Raw genomic sequence first — 18,544 nt, forward strand, 5'->3', positions numbered from 1 at the left:
GCCTGGTCACTGTCATCAGGAGGCAGGTGGCCATGGCCACTCTGGGCTGTGTGGACTCCTCCATGGAGAGCTTGGTGCCTCAGGGTCAGGGAGCAGCACATCACCCTCCACACAGGCAGCTGAACCCTGGATAATCTGCGCACTGCTGGGGTCACAAGCACCTGGGAACAGCAGATGGAGAGGGACATCCCCCAGTCTCGGCCTAGATACAACGTGCTTCACTGAGCTACACCCCTGCGCATGGCACCCCTGGGCACTCCCAGGGGCAGAGAGAGCCAGGTTGGGGCATCCCAGACACCCCATGCGCTTAGGCAGAGCCTCAACACTCGGGAAGCAGCTGCAGTCCACACTCATGCTCGCCTCACGCAGCCCTGCACCCAGCACCCTGCACAGATCTACCCGCACCCACAGGCCGCCAGGCCATAGAGACTACCCCAAACATGGGGAAAGACAACCAGGCTCTGAGCTGGCATGAGCGGGGAGAGGCGGCCATTAGAGCTGCCCGTACCCCCTGTAGCCTGAGCATGTCCGCCATGCTTGGCACCCGCCCTGGGCACACAGGCAGCTGGCACGTGGATACCAGCCTCAGCTCACAGCTGCAGATGAGGCACATCGTCACCCCCATTTACATCAGTTCATGTGGCAACTGCGCAAGGTCAAAGGCACTTTACGACACAGGTTGGAAGAGGCCAGGGCCATTCATAAGCAGCAGGGCAGGGAGCTATGTGCAAGGCCCAGGCCAACCTGCTCTCCTGCGCCTCCCAACACCATCACTGCAGGGTGGAGCCGTGACCACGGCGGCCGGCCAAGGGTCCTGCCGAGGCCAGGCAGGCCACAGCAACCTCAGCCTTCACAGCCTCCTGTACCAAGCGGGTAGGCCGCAGGAGTTTTCAGAAGGTTTCATGAGGTTTCTTTGAGGATAGCACTGAGCAATGTGTGCCTGAAGACAAGTACATTTACAATCGGCTCATCAGCCTGAGGCCAAGGTGTTCGACTCCGCACCAGCCCCACTCAGCCTCATACTTCCGTCAACAGCTGGAACAAACAGAACGCGTGTTTCCTCAAATCCTCTGTGTCCCGAAAACACAGAGACCAGTGAGATTTTTGAGACATCCCCAAAGCCAGAGTTGCTGGCAGAAAGGTGACTGAGCCATGGAGCCCTGCACTCAGACTTGCGCCCTGGTCTTCAGTACCTGGACAGAGTGCCTCAGAGCAGCTCCCATGAGAGTGCAACCCCGGGATGGGGGCAGGAAGCCGAATGCATGTCAGCAGGAGCAGCTGTGACTGGGCTCGCACACCCACCTGGTGCTAACAGGACCCTGGGTTCAGGAAGGCAGATGTCAACAAGCTGTTCCCCAAGAGGCAACCAGGACAGCAGAGGGCATCACAGGAGCCATTCAGCCACGAAGAGAGATGGCTTCTGGACAGTGAGAGCCGCCTTTAACTGACGACTGAACACACAGGTGTCACTCAGGCTGCAATGAGATGGCCACGGATCCTGAGTGACCCATGAGGTTCTACGTCTTTGCCTGCATTAAGGGGGTTACACACATATACTCACCCTGTTGTCCAACAGGCTGTATACTTATAATCTGTGCACCTTGGTGTATTATGTTACATTTCCATTAAAACATATACTCTAGCACCATGGGATACAAACTACAGAGGAAGAGAGGGACAGCTCTGTTACCATCAAGATAAATTGTTTCAGCCAAGCACAGTACTCACTAGGGAGGCCAAGGCACAAGAACTGCTTGAGCTCAGGAGTTCGAGACCAGCCTGGACAACATACAGAGATCCTGTCTCTACAAAAAATTTAAAAATCTGCTGGGCGTGGGGGCACACAACTGTGGTCCCAGCTACTCAGGGAGATGAGGCAGGAGGATCTCTTGAGACAAACAGGTTGAGGCTGCAGTGAGTCATGACTGTGCCACTGCACAATCATGGGCAGCAGAGTGAGACCCTGTGTCAAAAACACAAAAACAAAGATGTGGAACACACAAAAAAAGGTTGTTTGTAACCAGCCACATCTTCCCAACAAGGACGGCCAAATGGGACATCGCACAACCCTGAGTAAGAGGTGACTCCAGACAGGGCCTTCTCAGCAAAGCAGCCACCAGACAGAAGCTCAGCAGGCGGAGGGGCCAGAAATCCGAGAGTGTGACACGGGGCGCATGTTCCACACACAGAGAGATGGGGATGCAGCAGGGAGGACGGAGGGAGCTCAGGTCTGGTTTATAGACATCCCACAGCACAAGGTTTGTGGGTGCAGGACACCTCAGTCACCTCTCACTCATAACCTGAAAAGACACATGTGGCACTCCTAAGAACGGGGGTAACATGGAGAGGACACAGGCAGAGAAGGCCCTGTTGGCATGCAAGGAAATGCACTGCTGTCTGTGGCTCAAAGAGAATATGTGGTCAGACATGAGGTTTCCAAGTAACCAAAAGAAAAAAAAATGTTTTACATGACAGCAGGTGCCAACAGGTTAGGAGCTAGCAGGGAGAACAGCAGTGGCTGCAGTCTGGGGTGTCAGCCACAACGCATGCCTGGCCTGGGCCTCCCCGATGTGACAGGTTCTGCAGAGGGAGACTGTGAGAAGTTCACAGCAGAGCCCCAGCACCGAGGAGCATCTGATAAACGTCCACTCGTCCCTCACTTTATTGTTCAAAGAAAACAACTGGAGAAAGAAAAAAAAAAGGAAACACTGAAACCCGCACAAGCCACTACAGGAGACACAGGACTTCACTAAACCCACACAGCCCATTACAGCAGAGACAGTATATCATGAAACACACACAGCCCACTACAGGAGAGACAGGGCATCACTAAACCCACACAGCCCACTACAGGAGACACAGGGCATCACTAAACACACACAGCCCACTACAGGAGACACAGGGCATCACTAAACACACATAGCCCACTACAGGAGAGACAGGGCATCACTAAACACACACAGCACATTACAACAGATACAGTATATCATGAAACCCGCACGGCCCACTACAGGAGAGACAGGACATCACTAAACCCACACAGCCCACTACAGGAGAGACAGGGCATCACTAAACACACACAGCCCGCTACAGGAGAGACAGGGCATCACTAAACCCGCACAGCCCACTACAGGAGAGACAGGGTATCACTAAACCCGCACAGCCCACTACAGGAGAGACAGGGCATCACTAAACCCGCACAGCCCACTACAGGAGAGACAGGGCATCACTAAACACACATAGCCCACTACAGGAGAGACAGGGCATCACTAAACACACACAGCCCACTACAGGAGAGACAGGGCATCACTAAACCCGCACAGCCCACTACAGGAGAGACAGGGCATCACTAAACACACACAGCCCACTACAGGAGAGACAGGGCATCACTAAACCCGCACAGCCCACTACAGGAGAGACAGGGCATCACTAAACCCGCACAGCCCACTACAGGAGAGACAGGATATCACTAAACCCACACAGCCCACTACAGGAGAGACAGGGCATCACTAAACACACACAGCCCACTACAGGAGACACAGGGCATCACTAAACACACACAGCCCACTACAGGAGACACAGGGTATCACTAAACCCGCACAGCCCACTACAGGAGAGGCAGGACATTAGAGTCCTGAGAGACTCAAGACAGCGTTCTCTGTGTAGGTGATAGAGGCTCGCAACGGGGCATCAGGAATCTTCAAGGGGACAGGTTCTCTTGGGCCCCAAAATGCCCTAGAACTTCTTCTGGACAAGCAGGAGGAGTCAGCACTGATGCACCCTCCCACTTCAGTCACCAGAAACCAGACACCACATCAGAAACCGTGGGATTCCAGGGAGGGAGGGCAGGCAGCTCAGAGCTCAGAGCCATGGGAAGGGACAGGGTAAAGTCTACGGGACTCAGGTTGGGGCAGTGCTGCAGACAGAGCCCAGCAGTCCTGCTGAGTAAGGAGACAGGAATGGGAGCTCCAGGAGGCACAGATGGGCAGCTGGGCCTGGCAGGCCAGCACCAGACAGAGGGAAGGGACATGAACAGAGGACACCAGAGAAAAGGCACCGAGGTAGAGAAGCCCAGGAAACACTGGGCACGTCAGTCACTGGAGACACCCAGATTTAAGCCTCGGTGAAATGGGCTGTTGCCCTGCCAGACCGTTACCAAAGCTGACAATGCCACAGGGGAACGTTCTCCCAGCTGTGGTACCATTGTCCTGGGGCTGGCAAGAATGCTCCACTGGACACCCGCGTGCTGCCATGGTAGGGCCACTTGGGAAAAGGGTTTGGAAATGTCTTATAAAATTAGGGCTCACGCCTGGAATTCCAGCACTTTGGAAGGCCAAGGTGGGTAGATCACCTGTGGTCAGGAGTTCAACCACAGCCTGGCCAACATGGTGAAACACTGTCTCTACTAAAAATACAAAAATTAGCCGGCTATGGTGGTGTACACTTGTAGTCCCTGCTACTCAGGAGACTGAGGCAGTATACTTGCTTGAATCCACGAGGCAGAGGCTGCAGTGAGCCAAGATCGCACCACTGTACTCCAGCCTGGGCAACCAGAGCAAGACTGTGCGTCCCTCCCGTCTTCCCTGGCAAAAAAACAAAAAAATCAAACCCCACAATCCTACTCCTATATCTAGAGCCCAAAGGAATGAAAACCTACATCCATACAAAGTCTGGTGCACAGATACTCACAGGAGCTCTGTCCCTAACTGGCAAGAACTGACACCACCCTGACATCGGTCAGAGGTGAACCCATAAGACTATTTTGGGAGAGTCTCACAATAGAGAACATTTCGTGATAAAAGTAAATGAACTGCTGATACAACAAGGTTGATGGGTCTCAAAAGCACTGTGCTCAGTCAGAGATGACAGACGCAGCAACTGGAAGACTCCATTTACATGAAGTTCCAAGAAAGCCTAGAACAACTAACAGGCCCCAGACCGGTGGGCTCCAGGAGCTGGGGTGCAAAGACACTGACTGTCAATATTCATCAAACCGTATAGATAAAGCTGGGGGATTTTCCTGAGTATAAATTTTAGTAAAGCTGCCTTTACAACATGGAATCCCCAGAGCTCAGGGAAAACCATGCTCACAAGGGCGGGGGCAGGCACAGACCAGGTATGCATTGGAGAGGAGCTCCCACAGGGCCTCAGACAGGGCAACTTCAGGCTGGTCTCAGGAGGGTTCCTCCAGGGAGCCGCGTCTGTGAGGAGGCCGTGGGTGGGTGGCAGAGCATGCACTGTGGAAACACCCTGGGCCATGCGATTTGGCCCTGACTGTGTGGCTGCCCGGCCACCTTCGGGGGACTCAGATGCCTCTCACTCCCTGGGCGACGGGGTGGAGCCCCTGGTCCTGGCCACAGTGTCCTCACCTCTGAGACAAGAGCTCCCCAAGCCCAGGCTAGCTCTGCAAGGCAGTGGGGGGTTGCAGCCTAAGCTGATGGGGAGATGGTGGGATAGAGAGAGGGCTTTCCGAGGCTGAGGGCGGGGGTTGGGCTGATGGCCAGGAAGACCAGATGCCAAAGGCTGCTTGTAGGCAGTCCAGGTGCTTCCCTAGCCTCAGTTCCTCCCCCACAGCCCACTCCAGCCTGGGCAAAAGTCTGACTGCAAGACTGCAGACACACAGGAAGCTCAGGTGGGAAGGAAAACAGCTCAATCCTAAATTGCCTGACACGTGGGGCTCAGGTTCCCCAGGAGAGGCCAAGCCCACTCGGAGCCAGGCTTCAGGGGCCCACGCCAGGGAGCAACGAATGGTATGGCGGCTGTGGGAAGAAGGTCTCATTACATGTCCTGGAAAACCTAGCACAAGGAGGCCCTCCATGTAGCCACACCCTGACCCCACACCCCTGGTACCCAGTGACCACAGAGCCGCCTCCACTCAAGCAGCCAAAGGCTCACAAACAGCTCTTCCTGGGTGAGGCCACGTGTCCTGGGTGGCTACGTGTGCTCAGACACGGGCCTCAGGCTCTGATGCCCTCGGCACCACCGAGGTGCTACACAAAGCCCTCGGCCGGGCTATTTTTATCCTGAGGTGAGAAGTTGCTGTCTGTGATCCAGCACTCATGCTGGCCAGAATACAGTAGAAAACGGCTGGGACAGGCGGCCACAGGACAGCTGGGCCGGGGAGGACCCGAGGGCACCAGGCACAGATCCTGCACATGGTGAGGAGGCTGGAACTGGGGAAGGCAGCCCACCTGTAGTCACAGTCACATGGAAGAGAATGGGATGGAAGCTCAGGCCTCCACCTTCCCGGCCAGCTCTCCTGGTGGTTTGTGACACAATGTGAAGAAGTAGGGGGCAGCACAACACTGGGTCCCCACAGGGCTCCCCAGGCCACAGCCCTGCCCCTGGGTAAGGCAGCACACCACAGGGTCCCCACAGGGCTCCCCAGGCCACAGCCCTGCCCCTGGGTGAGGCAGCACACCATAGGGTCCCCACATGGCTCCCCAGGCCACAGCCTTGCCCCTGGGTGAGGCAGCACACCACAGGGTCCCCACAGGGCTCCCCAGGCCACAGCCCTGCCCCTGGGTGAGGCAGCACACCATAGGGTCCCCACAGGGCTCCCCAGGCCACAGCCTTGCCCCTAGGTGAGGCAGCACACCACAGGGTCCCCACAGGGCTCCCCAGGCCACAGCCCTGCCCCTGGGTGAGGCAGCACACCATAGGGTCCCCACGGGGCTCCCCAGGCCACTGTCCCAGGACCTGCCTCCAGATGAGGCACCACACAGATGCTCTCTCTGTGCGTGGAGGCCTGAGGATGACTAAGCCCAGCCCTGGCCACAGAGCATACGGCAGGCGGCAGGGCAGGGCCGGTAGCTCCGCCGCAGTCCCCACTGCAAGACAGGCTGTGGGGCGGATGCCCAGGCCCTGGGGGATGCTCTGAGGGTATCGGCAGGCCCTCCCGTGGTGGAGGGGACAGAGCCTGCCCTGGGCTTATTCCTCACACATAGCAAGGTCGGCTCTTGTGCTGGGCAGCAACACTCAAAGCGTGTGCCATCTGGGTTGGCACTGGCATGCCCCATCCTGGGAATGGAGCTAGCACCCTGCAATTCCTACTAAGGATCTGTGGCCACACAGCAGCTCCCAGAGCCCATACTCCCGGATGATTTTCCATATACCCCTCGGTCAACTTTTCTTAAATACACTGCATAATTTCTAACTCTTTCAAGATTTTTATTTTTGCTTTATCCCTGCTTTGTAAAGTACAGTCATCTCAAGTTCTTCAAATTAGGGAAACAGTTAATCAATACACTCAGAAGTATTGGGCCTGGTGAACAACCCGAGGCCCTGAAGACCAGGCTCTCTCCGGCCCTCCTGGAGCCAAACCACCAGGAAGCCAAGTGACAGCACCCACAGTGCCACCCGAGCCTCTCAGAGGCCACAGGGAGGAAGGGTAGACGGAAACACCAATACGGCCATTTCTTCCCAAATCATTAGAAACTATTTCAAAGTCACTGCAATTGAAATGGGGATTCTCCACATACCTCCACACAACCAGCTGCACAGTCTTCGGTTCTAATTAAATAAATCGGAAACACAAATCAGGCTGATGTGTTGAATCAAGGTGGCGTGTGCTGAGTATTTATAGCTCTGTCCACAGAGCACTCCTGACACGCTACCAGCTCCCGCAGCCGCTTTATTAAATGGAATAAATAACCACACAGGATGGCAAAACCTCACTGACAGGGGACTGGGGTTCTTCCAACTCAACACTGTTTTCCTGAAAGGTCATTGCTGGAATAAAAACAAGGTCCAGATGAGAATGAACTAATGTCCAGTTTAGCTAATGTGTGGGTGGAAGGGAACCACTCTAGGAGCGATGCCGGGTCCTCCTGCCTGTGACTACCCCAAGCCCACCTGGCCGTCAGGTAGCAGACACTCAGCGGCCCTAAAGTGCCTGCCCCAGGGGCACCCCAGCGCCAAGCAAGCTTTCAGGGTCCAGAGTCAGAGGACACAGGAGCATGTGGGGGTGGGGAGACAGAGGGGTGAACAGAGGGCAAGGGAGAGAAAAGACAGAGACAAACTCTCAGACAGATGTGTGGAGGACAGAAAGAAAGGAAGTGAAAAAAAGACGAGAAACAAACAAACAAAAAACACCAAGTGGAGGCAGCAGGGAGAGCGGGAGGTGGGGGCCACCATCCTCCCAGCTGGGAGGGCTCCTGACCCCTCACAGTCCAGGCGCTCCTTCCATCCACGTTCCCAACCCTGCCTCCTAGATGGGGGGCGCAGGAAGCCTGTACCTCAACCACCCACATCTCCGTAACACAACTCAACACCAGTACCAAGCCAAATTGTCAGCGCCTGCAGCCCCACACAGAGCTTGCATCTCAGCCTCTTGTACAGGAGGGCTAAGTAACTTATTAATAATAATAATGATGATGATGATGATGATGTCAAGTAACTTATTATTATTGTATATATATGTTTTTTGAGACGGAGTTTTACTCTGTCGCCAGGCTGGAGTGCAGTGGTGCAATCTCGGCTCACTGCAACCTCTGCTGCATTCACATGGAAGAGTCACGTCCCCTCTACTACGAGAGGACCTCCCACCAACCTTAGAGTGTCCCCCAGGGCCTGGGCATCCACCCCACAGCCTGTCCACCCTATACTGCATTCATTCCCAGGGTTCAAGTAATTCTGCCTCAGCCTCCCGAGTAGCTGGGACTACAGGCGTGCGCCACCATGCCAAGCTATTTATTTTGTTTTTGGTAGAGATGGGGTTTCACCATGTTGGCCAGGATGGTGTCAATCTCTTGACCTCATGATCCACCCACCTTGGCCTCCCAAAGTGTTGGGAATACAGGCATGAGCCACCACATCTGGACAATAACTTCTTATTTTGTGTCAATGGACGACACTCAGCTAGTGCACACCTGACAGGCAGCATGAGCAGCTTCCAGAGGTCTCTGCCCCCAGGTGGGGGCAGTTTGCGGAGGCTCCCCTATGGAAATCAGGAAAGCATTACTGTTGAATAACATGAAGCAGAGAGGCCCATCCCACCCAAGCCTCCAGGGCATCCCCAGTGCTGCCTGCTGAGTCCAGCACCTGGAGGGTGTCATCAAAGCTGGGCACGTCCCAAGCTGGGGGCCTGAAGGGGTGGGAGGCTGGAGGGCAGGGCCCACAGCTGCTGGTACAGGGTCCTGCCACTACTTAGTGGGTATAGAGCCCCCCTCGGCCTTCCTGCCACTCAGGGTCCTGCTGGGAGCAGAAGCAGGGCCCAGCCTGGTGAGGGTTGTGGAGACTTCAGGCACTGAACAGGGAGGGTGGGTGCTGTCTCTGGAACCAGCCCCATACCTGAGGCTGGTACCTCTGCCATGGGAGGCAAGGACGGGAGAAGGCAGCTGGGACAGGGCTGGGCTGCAGCAGGTCCCAGCGATCTACTCGTGGCTCCTTAGCCTATGCCTGCACCTCAGCTTCCTCATCTGGAAGATGGAGAGGAACTCCTACCCTGAAGCCTCAGGCAGGCAGTTTAACGAGAGTGCAGGGTGCAGTACAGTGCCTGGGGCCACAGCCTTGAAATGACAAGTGTTTATTCCTCAGCTAACAGGATCAGTGTGATGGCTAGCTCCAGGGACCAGGGGCTATATGAGGTTCAAAGACTCCCAAGCCCAGGGACTGAGCTGCCTCACAAGAGGCACTGTTGACTTAAAGCCAGAAATAGGCTGGAGAGGGGAGGAGGACTGGGCTGTGGACCTCTGGGCTGGGATGGGCATTGGTCCCACAGACAGGGTGGTGGGACCCATGTGAGCCTCTCCTGCCCGGCCCAGTGTCCCATTCTCCATCCAGGCATAAGTGACCGAGAGGCCCAGGGGCCCCCCATGGCCACGCAGGAGCTGAAAGCAGTGACCTATCAGCCCCAAGGCCAGGGTCCTGCAAGGAAGCAGTGGTTTCAGCCCCACAGCCCCACCTGGGAGCAGGAGCACAGGGCACTGTCCCCGCATGGCAGCCCCGTCCCACACAGGAAACTAGACAGCCAGATTCCCATCTACCCTGGGCCCAAGCATCAGCACAGCCTGAGCAGAGCTCCAATATGCCCCGGATGCTCACAATGGCTACAGGGAGGCTCACAGGTCAGACTCAGATCCACAGCAGCCTCACTGGGCACTCCCAGGACGACCACAGACCATGGGGAAAAGAGGAGACAGACCCTCACAGAAAGCAACAGCCAGACACAAGGCACATGCAGGGGCTCCAGAGCAGCCCCTCAGCCTCTATGGGGGCGTCCCTGGCTCGGGCTGGCATGCCTGCCCCAGGGGCTCCCTGTGCACACAGGACACAGCCACCCTTGCTGTGCTTCATGTGCAGCTGCGCCCCAACCATCCCTGAAACACAGCGCTCCTGCTGGGGCCCTGCCTTCACCTTTGCAAACATGCTTGGTTACGAGTTAGGACCACATTATCTTGAACATGAGCCACCTATGTGGAGAGGGCCAAGAGCTGGGGAGCTCCCAGCAGATACTCCCCAAAGGCAGGCACCTAGCCCAGGAGCCCCCTGCACCCCCAGCCCCCCTGCCTAAATGCTGCTTAGGGGAAACGCAGGGCAGAGGCTCCACAGGTGACCCGGTCCTGCTGATGCAGAAGGGCAAGGACTCCTCTCCCAGGCTCCTGGGAGGAGAGGACTGACACGGAGGTACCCTCTCTGATGAGGCGAGGCATGGGGTCACGCTGTCACGTAGGGTGTGGTGGTGGCTGCCCCACAGGCCTCAGAGGGCGGTGGCACCTGCATAGGATCAGGGAGCAGCCCAGAAGACCTCGCTGGGATCTGCACCAGCAGTGGAGACCATGGCTGTCTCCATCAACACAGACGCGGGCTAGTGAGGAGGGGTCCTGGGAGGAGCCTGCGGGTGCTGGCCTGCTTCCAGAGGGCACCCAGGGGGACGGGTAGAGGTGGCTGTAAGGGCTCAGGGGAGGACCGAACTCCCATGGTGAGGATGGCGACAGCCTTGGAGCAAGGACTGGTCAGTGCTGGTGGCGTCCGACCCTGCTCCAGCCCCGATGGACCCAACTCTCCATGTGCCTGATTCCCAGAAACTCCAGGAGACGGACAGGAAGGGGAATAACCTGCCCACACACCCCACCATGGGAAAGGAGGGGAAGAGTCCCCAGTGTACAGCCCACTAGCAGGGTGAGGGTCGAGGCTCCAAGCTGCCTGGCAAGGTGGCAAGCAAGGTGCCCAAACAGTGCCAGCATCTGATTAATGAGTCTTGAGGTCCCTGACAGCCTTGACCACCTCAACGCAGGAAACACCAGAACTCACGACACTGGATGTGCTCACGGCCAGGCCCGTGACAAGACATTCAGAGTGCAGAGGACAAACACAGGCTGGAGAAATCACTCAATGTGAGAAACACCGGGGACAGCAGAAGGGGTCAGAGAGCGTCCCCGCAAATCTTTCTTCATTAACGCTTCACCTGGAGCCGAGGGTAATGAGATGGCTATTAATGCACTTAGGTTTGCGACAGCTCCCACATACAGCCAGAACTAACCTTTCCCATGAGAACTGAAGGTCTAGGCCCTCAGCAGAAGGCCCTGAACACCAGGGGCCACTGGACACAGAAGGACAGACAGCAGGGGTCGGGCATCAGAAGACCACAGCAGTGGGTAGTACCAGTGTCTTGAGGGTGGTTTCACACATGGTGACTTGGCACCAGAGGGGCTGGAGCAGGCTTGAATGCCACCAGCACTGATCAGAGTTCAGGGTTCACAGGTGGTGGTAAGGACTCACAGGTGAGGACACAGCATAGCCCTGGGGCCCTTTGGCGTGGCCTCCATGCGAGCAAGGAGTAGCCAGTGCATTTGGGCTCCTGGGCCTGAGGCCTCCTGCACTGGGACCTTTCACTCTCGCCACACGCCATCCCCAGTGCCTGAGCCTCTGTGCCCGCGACCCCTCTAAACCACTGAACCATGTGCCAAGCAACATTCTAGAGGCAGTTTGGTGACCTCCTTCTCCCATCTTCCTTGAACAGCCATGCAGCACAGCTCTCTGAGACCCTCCATTACAATCCTTTCTCCATAAATTCAGCACCTCCTAACCTCCCATGTTACTTATGTTTGCTCGTTAAATGTCTCCCCTACTCAGAAGCTCAGCTCCAGGGGCCAGAGGCTCTGTCAGACATCCCCTGGCACAGGGCCTGGCCTGCTGTGTGTGCTCAGCAGCCTGGCTGGAAGGTGGCTGTCATCACGCCTGTGAGCCTGGCTCACTACTGGTGGACCCAGGTCATCTTACAGCTGGTCACTGGCTGAATGAGAAATGGACACAGCCACCTAGGACAGGGCGACAGGCCACACCAAGGCCCTCATCTGCATCTCCATCTCACCGCAGTCTCTCCCATCAAGGCCCAACCTGGACAGAGTGAGCCCTGAGACCAAAGAGTTCAAGAGCTCGGCTGTGGCAGCAGAAACCACAGGCCTAGACCCTCCAAGAGGTGGCCTGGTGGCGTCACACACCAGCTCACTGACCTGAGCATGTCCCTTGACCCCCTCCTGGGCCTCAGTTTCCTCATGAGCAAAATTCAGGTCATAACAGCACCCACACCACATAAGTCACAGTGACAGTGAGACTGAGCAATGAGATACAGGGCCAGGCAGAGCTGAACAGCAAGTCACCCTGTGGCGGCATGTGCCAACAAGGCCTGAAGACCCTGGCACATAGCCCATCACATCCAGGCAGGGCTGCACCGTGCCCATGTTCTCCATGCAAATCCTGAGACAACACGGGCCCTTTGACCCGGGCTGGGAACGGTGTGCTGGGAGCCCCTGGCCCAGGGAGTTCGGACATGGCCTCCACCCAGGCCCGGCAATGCCCAGCTGCTTCCTCCCCCTGCGCAGGTAAGAGCTGCTCAGGGCTGGACAAAGGCACAGAGCATCACGGTGGCCCATGGGCCAGGGAAAAGGCAGAAGCCAAGGCTGACACCGCCTCTCCTGGGAGGACCCTGGAGCCAGGAGAGGGATGCAGGCTGGAAGCCGTAGGAAGGAGGAACACCTCTTCCAGTTCTGCAGTGAGCTGGGTACCCCTGGGCCTCAGGCCCTGCCCATCAGGCCCCAACAGAGCCTTCCCAGTGGTGGGAACCAGAGCACTGGCACCAACTCTGAGTACCCGGAGACCAGGTCTTGGTACACACACATCCTTGGCAGATACCCCTCACAGGGGCAGGACCTTGAGAGGCCCTTTGACAGGCATCCTGAGGGAGTCCCGAACCATCAAAGGAGCAGTGTCCCTCTGTCACCCGCCTGCAGGCTGGGGCCACCTGGGACACCCTGACAGCTGTGGATGCTGCAGGTGCCACTGTGATAATTAACATGGATCCACGTGCAGAGGAAGCAGCCCGTGGAGACCCTCCTCAATGGATGCCTGCCAGCGAGGAACTGGGGAGGCCAGGGCCCAGACCTCCACCCTCCGGGCTCTGCCAAGGCCCACCAGAGAGAAGATCCCACCCGGAGACATGAGCCCCACGCCCGCGGCCCCTCACCTCCATCTCGGCGCTGTGGCTGTGCACCTTCTGAACCATGTCCTCGGCCTCCCGCATGCGCCGGGTCAGCTGGGGCGAGTACTCGGCTGGGGTCAGCTCGCTGTCATAGGAGCCCAGGATGGCTCGCATGCCGTCCCGCTCCTGTGGACACAGAGGGCAGCTGGTCAGAACCCAGGGCAGGGGAGGAATTAATGCTGGAGATGGCTCAGGGAATGCCTGATGAGAGCAGGATCATGTCAGGGGCTCCTCATAAGGACCCAGGCCAGCACCCCTGAGAGCCCACCAAGGTGAAGAGGGCCCCAGAGTTCGGCGCCCCCAGACCCAGTGAATGCCAGCAGCCCTGGTTTTGCCTCGGCGCCCGCTTTGACCATGCCAGGACTTTGCTGCAGCAGGCGTGGGCTCCACCTCATACCAGCAGTGTGGCTATGGGGTGGGCTGGGAGCAGAGGCTTCTGCCTCTGTGAACACAGCACACACAGGGCGAGGCTGCACAGTGGGCAGAGCCCAGGTTCCCCACCCCAGCCTGTACCACTGGGTCTGCGTGACTCCTCTGAGTCCCAGTCACGCTGGGCCCAGGGAAACGACAGCAGGCAGGCCCGAAGCTGCGTGAGTCCCTCTTCCTGGGACTTCTGTCTGGCCTCTGAGCAGACTGCTCAGGACACAGACAGGAGCCGAGGACCTGAAGAAGGAGGAGACACGGTGTGCCCCAGGAAGCTGCTGCGTCCCAATGGGACCGGGAATCCACCGCTCTGTCCACCCGCTCAGGGCTCTTGGGAAGATCGGGTCCTCGCTTTTCAGCTCTGGGCTTGGGAGCTCCTCAGTTTCCCACAGAGCTCCCAGGATATCCGAGGCCACACACAGTCCCCCACGCAGCAGCCAAGCTCAGCTCCCTGGGATGACACTGACCACAGTGTCAGGGCTGATTCCTAGAGCTGGGCAGAAACTCCTGTTCACTTGCATCCTGCCTTACATGCTGAGGAGGCTGACGGTGAGAGCCATGCAGTCAGGGGCACCGAGAGACACGCTCTGCCTCCTGAGTCAGGAGCCCCAGAAGACACACATTGTCTCTTAAGTCGGGGGCCCCAGGAAACACACACTGCCTCCTGAGTCAGGGGCCCCGGGAGACGCGCACTACCTCCCGACTTGGGGGCTGTGGGAGATTCCCACTGCTTGCTGAGTTGGGGCCCCGGGAGATGCACACTGCCTACTGAGTCAGGGGCCCCGAGAGACACACACTGTCTCCTGAGTCGGGGCCCTGGGAGATGCGTGCTGCTTCAGAGCCAGGGTGGAAATGCATTCCTTCCCAGACGCTGAGTCTGGGTGGAGCAGATTCCAAGCACAGGCTGGGAACCTTCTCTTGCCGGCCCGTCCCTGTGGGACCCCACATGGGACCACACGATGAGGAAGCCAGTCCTTCAGAAGGCCAGGTGTGCTGGAGAGCAGCTTCCAGATCTTCACGGGTGTCTGTGTGCCCTGGGGTCATGTTGCGCTTAGACGTAGGGCAGGCCTGGGAATCTGTACTTCTAACATCTTACTGATTCTCCGTAGCCTATGCCGGGGAAATCTGCCCCATTCTTGAGGGCTGGGGGATGAGGATGCTGGGGTAGCAGAGTCCAGGAAGAGGCAGATGGATATCTAAGAGATGCAGGTTCAAGTCCCAGCTCTGTCCTGAGGCCAGCTATTCAACCTCCTTCTCCAAGTCTCGGTTCCTTCATTGATAAGACGGGAAACAGGGTGGCTGTGAAGACTGAGGCTATCAGGAATGAAGCATCCAGCCAGCTGCCCTGGAAACAACCAGTATTCAAGAAGCGAGAGCCATAACCTCACAAACTCGGGAAATGGTCCCCACTGGCCCACATGCTGGGGAAGGGGCCAATGCTCTGGCCCAGCCCCACACCACCTCACTGTGCTTCAGACCTGGTGAGGGTAGGCGAGCTGTGGGACCGCCCCCGTGAATACTGGCTGAAAGGGCAAATTCATGGCCCTGATAAAGACCAGTTCACCAAGGCAGCCTGGGAAGCAAGACCCCCACCCAGAAGTGGGATCCACAAAATTGCCAGGGTCCCTTCGGTGTGGTCTCTTCTGAGTCTGCACCTACACGAGCTGAGCCCCCCCCCGGCCTTGCTCCCAGGAGAGACCCTGCATGGACACCTGCTGAGCCCCTGCCAGGCCCTCTGTCCATCTCCTCACAGGTGAGGAGGGTGAGGCTGCGGGGGCTGAGGAAACCCCGGCCTGCTCTCAGGAGCCCCTGGAGTTCAGGCCACCACATCCGGGGCTTTCCTGCTGTCTTCCGAGCCAGGGACACAGGTGACGCCCTGGCATGAACTTCATAATTAGCTGATGACGAAAGATTCAAAATTCAATAAGTGAGAAATTAAAGTTACAAATCCAACTGGAACGGGTCACATATCTGTGGAAAATTTGTTTGCACAGGAAGGTTTATTGCGTGTCATACTTTTATTGAAATCCTATATCTTCCCATTGACTTTTATCGTTTCAAGCCAGTTACTAGAGTTGTCATTACCAACGGGTGCGGACACCACGCAAGGCTGGGGCGGGGGACTTCCCTTCGTAAACAAGCTGTAATTGTCTCCTTTATTGAACAGTAAATCTCTGATCGCTCCCTTCCTGATGGCTCTCTCCAGCATAACTCCAGGCTAGCACCAGCTGGCAGAGAAAACAGGTATTAGAAACTTTGTTGTTTGGACCCTTTCAAGAAACTGTTTTGTCACTGGTAGTGAAAGGGCAGCCACAGTTAGGGTGTGACTTGCTATGACTTTATAACAGCTGACTACACTTGGGGGAAAGTCTGCTTCATTTCCATCTCAGTAAATGCAGCAATGAATTGCTGAACAAACAGACAGCGGAAGGTGCTGACAGGGGCCTCCCAGACTTGCTCAAGAGGCACCCAGCAGAGTGACACAGTCCACCAGCTGCTCCTTGGGTACAGATATGTCCTGGTTCTAAGGAACAGAACGTGCTTGTCATGCAATTAACAGCCGCTCGAAGAGAAGGTGAGCAGTCAGCACCACACAGAGGAAGTTAGCTGAGGACTCGGGGCCTCAGCACCCTGGATACACCGGCCAGTGGGGGTGGGGAGAGCCACAGAGGAGGGAGGCTCCGCCCTGGCCTGTGATAACCAGGCAGAGGGGCTGCCCATCCAGGGAGGTGGCAGGAAGATCTGACGCCAGTCCCAGCCCATCAGCCACTAAGCAAAGTCAGTATACAAGTTCCTGCTCGACCCTCACCTAACCCCAGGCTCCACATTCCCATCTGTAAAATGAGGAGTTGGCCCTGACAGTCCATGTGTCCTGTCAGTGGGAGCAAGTGGGGGACCATGCCAGGGCCACCATCTGGGAGTCACATGCATACAGCGAGATATGCTGGCTGAGTGCCACTCCAAACCCCAGCCAGGGTCATATTCACCACCCTGCACCAGAGGCCTCCAGGAGAGGGGCATCGGTGCATGAGAGAAGGTGTGTAGACAGCAGAGCCAGCACAGGGAGCACCAGTTTTGTCAGGCGTAGATGTGCCCCTGGCTGGTCTCCTGGCTGAACTGAGCCTTGCTGGGAGGCAGAGTGGATCTGACCATGTCCTGTAGACTAGCATTTAGCAGCCCAGTAGCTCTGAATCTCCAGGGAAAATGGGGAGAGGGAGGCACAGCCTCACAGTCTGTGGGGTTTCGAGGCAGTAACTGGCAGGAGGATGAGGATGGGGCCCACTCGCAGGGTCCTTGGGGCGGTAAGTAAGGACTCCAGGACAGAGGGCAGATAGGCCATCTCGTGGTCAAGAAGGTCTGGGGAGCTCCACAGCCCGAGGGCTCTGGTGAGCAGGCAATGCAGCAGACAGGGAGGGCTGCACTGTGGAGCTACAGCAGGTAAGAAAGTCCTAGAAAGGCACCAGAACCAAGGCAGAACATGGAGGCGGGTGGGACTTCCCGCATGGACTGCCAGCAACCTCCAGCCACGCTGGAAACCTGCCTGGTTCTCATCTTTCTGGGACACAGAGGGAGATGGGGAGAGGGAAGCATGGATGTCAGGTAGAGGACACAGGGACAGCCTGCAGCTCCGAGCGCTGTGGAGGCACTGGGTGGATGCCGGTGTCAGGGCGTGGCAGACCTCAAAGAGGCCCATCAGAAAGGCACAGAGGCCATGGGCCCCAGGGATGCTGCAGGAAGAATCTGAGTGCCCTAGGAGGCAGTGGTGGGGAAGGGTACTCCAATCAGAGGGAACAGCATGAGTAGGCGCCCAGAGGACCCTTTCGAAAGAGCAATAGAGATAATGACGCTTATCCCCTCATCAGCGGGTGCTCCAGCACGCTAATTACCATGGAGCTTTTGTGTATAAGCCCTAAGCACGCCAATGATTCCCACGGGATGAGAGACAGCTGTCCCACAGAGGCTGAGAATGCCATGGCAGGGGGCAGCGCACCTGGGCAACAAGGGCTGAGACAGCAGACAGAACAGGACCCAGTGCCCTTGGAGAAAGACACCCAGGGCACATCCCTTGGGCCTGGGCTTGGGAAAGGCAGAGCAGTGAGGCCAGGAAGCTGAGACAGAGACCAGGGCTGCCAGCCCCAGGGGGTAGCAGGGGTGTGGGGACGCACAGGGCCCACACGAGAACACCCGCAGGAGCTGGAGACTGCAGTAGGCCCGTCCTGCTGGAGGAGCTTCAGACAGAGGAGTTGTGGATGGAGGCACCGCAGAGGGCAGAGACCAGCCCCACAGCCCCCAAGTAGCAGTCACTTGAGGTGTGCATGCCCAGGCCAGCTCCCAACTCACATAGACCCAACACAGCCCATGTCCTCGGTGGACACTAGCTGTGTGACCTTCGGAAAAATAAGCCTCTCTGAGTCTCAGGACACTCAACCATAAAGGAGAGGGTAAAGAATGCCTCAGGCTCATTGTGAAGTTCAAATGCAGCATTGCGCAGAAAGCCAGGCACACAGAGCCTGCACATACACATGGTTGTCACTGCGGTCCTCACTGCCGTCTCCCTGGTTCTTCTACTATGACTGCATCTACTCATAAAAGATGACTAGGAGAGAAGGCAGGTGGGGCAGGGAGTCGCCCCACGGCCCC

General features: G+C 57.2%; 1 protein-coding gene across 5 annotated transcripts in view; it reads right to left on the minus strand.

Annotated features, from left to right (window-relative positions):
• Positions 1 to 18,544, minus strand: part of MAD1L1 (mitotic arrest deficient 1 like 1) — a 397,602-nt gene that overhangs the window by 173,757 nt on the left and 205,301 nt on the right. For all 5 annotated transcript variants that reach the window (XM_074406819.1, XM_039470915.2, XM_074406821.1 and 2 more), the window contains one exon: positions 13,466 to 13,606. In XM_074406819.1, the coding sequence (XP_074262920.1) occupies positions 13,466 to 13,606 (141 nt within the window). The remainder of the gene's footprint in view (positions 1 to 13,465; positions 13,607 to 18,544) is intronic.

The sequence above is a fragment of the Saimiri boliviensis genome, chromosome 1 (assembly GCF_048565385.1).
Source record: "Saimiri boliviensis isolate mSaiBol1 chromosome 1, mSaiBol1.pri, whole genome shotgun sequence".
Taxonomy (NCBI): domain Eukaryota; kingdom Metazoa; phylum Chordata; class Mammalia; order Primates; family Cebidae; genus Saimiri; species Saimiri boliviensis.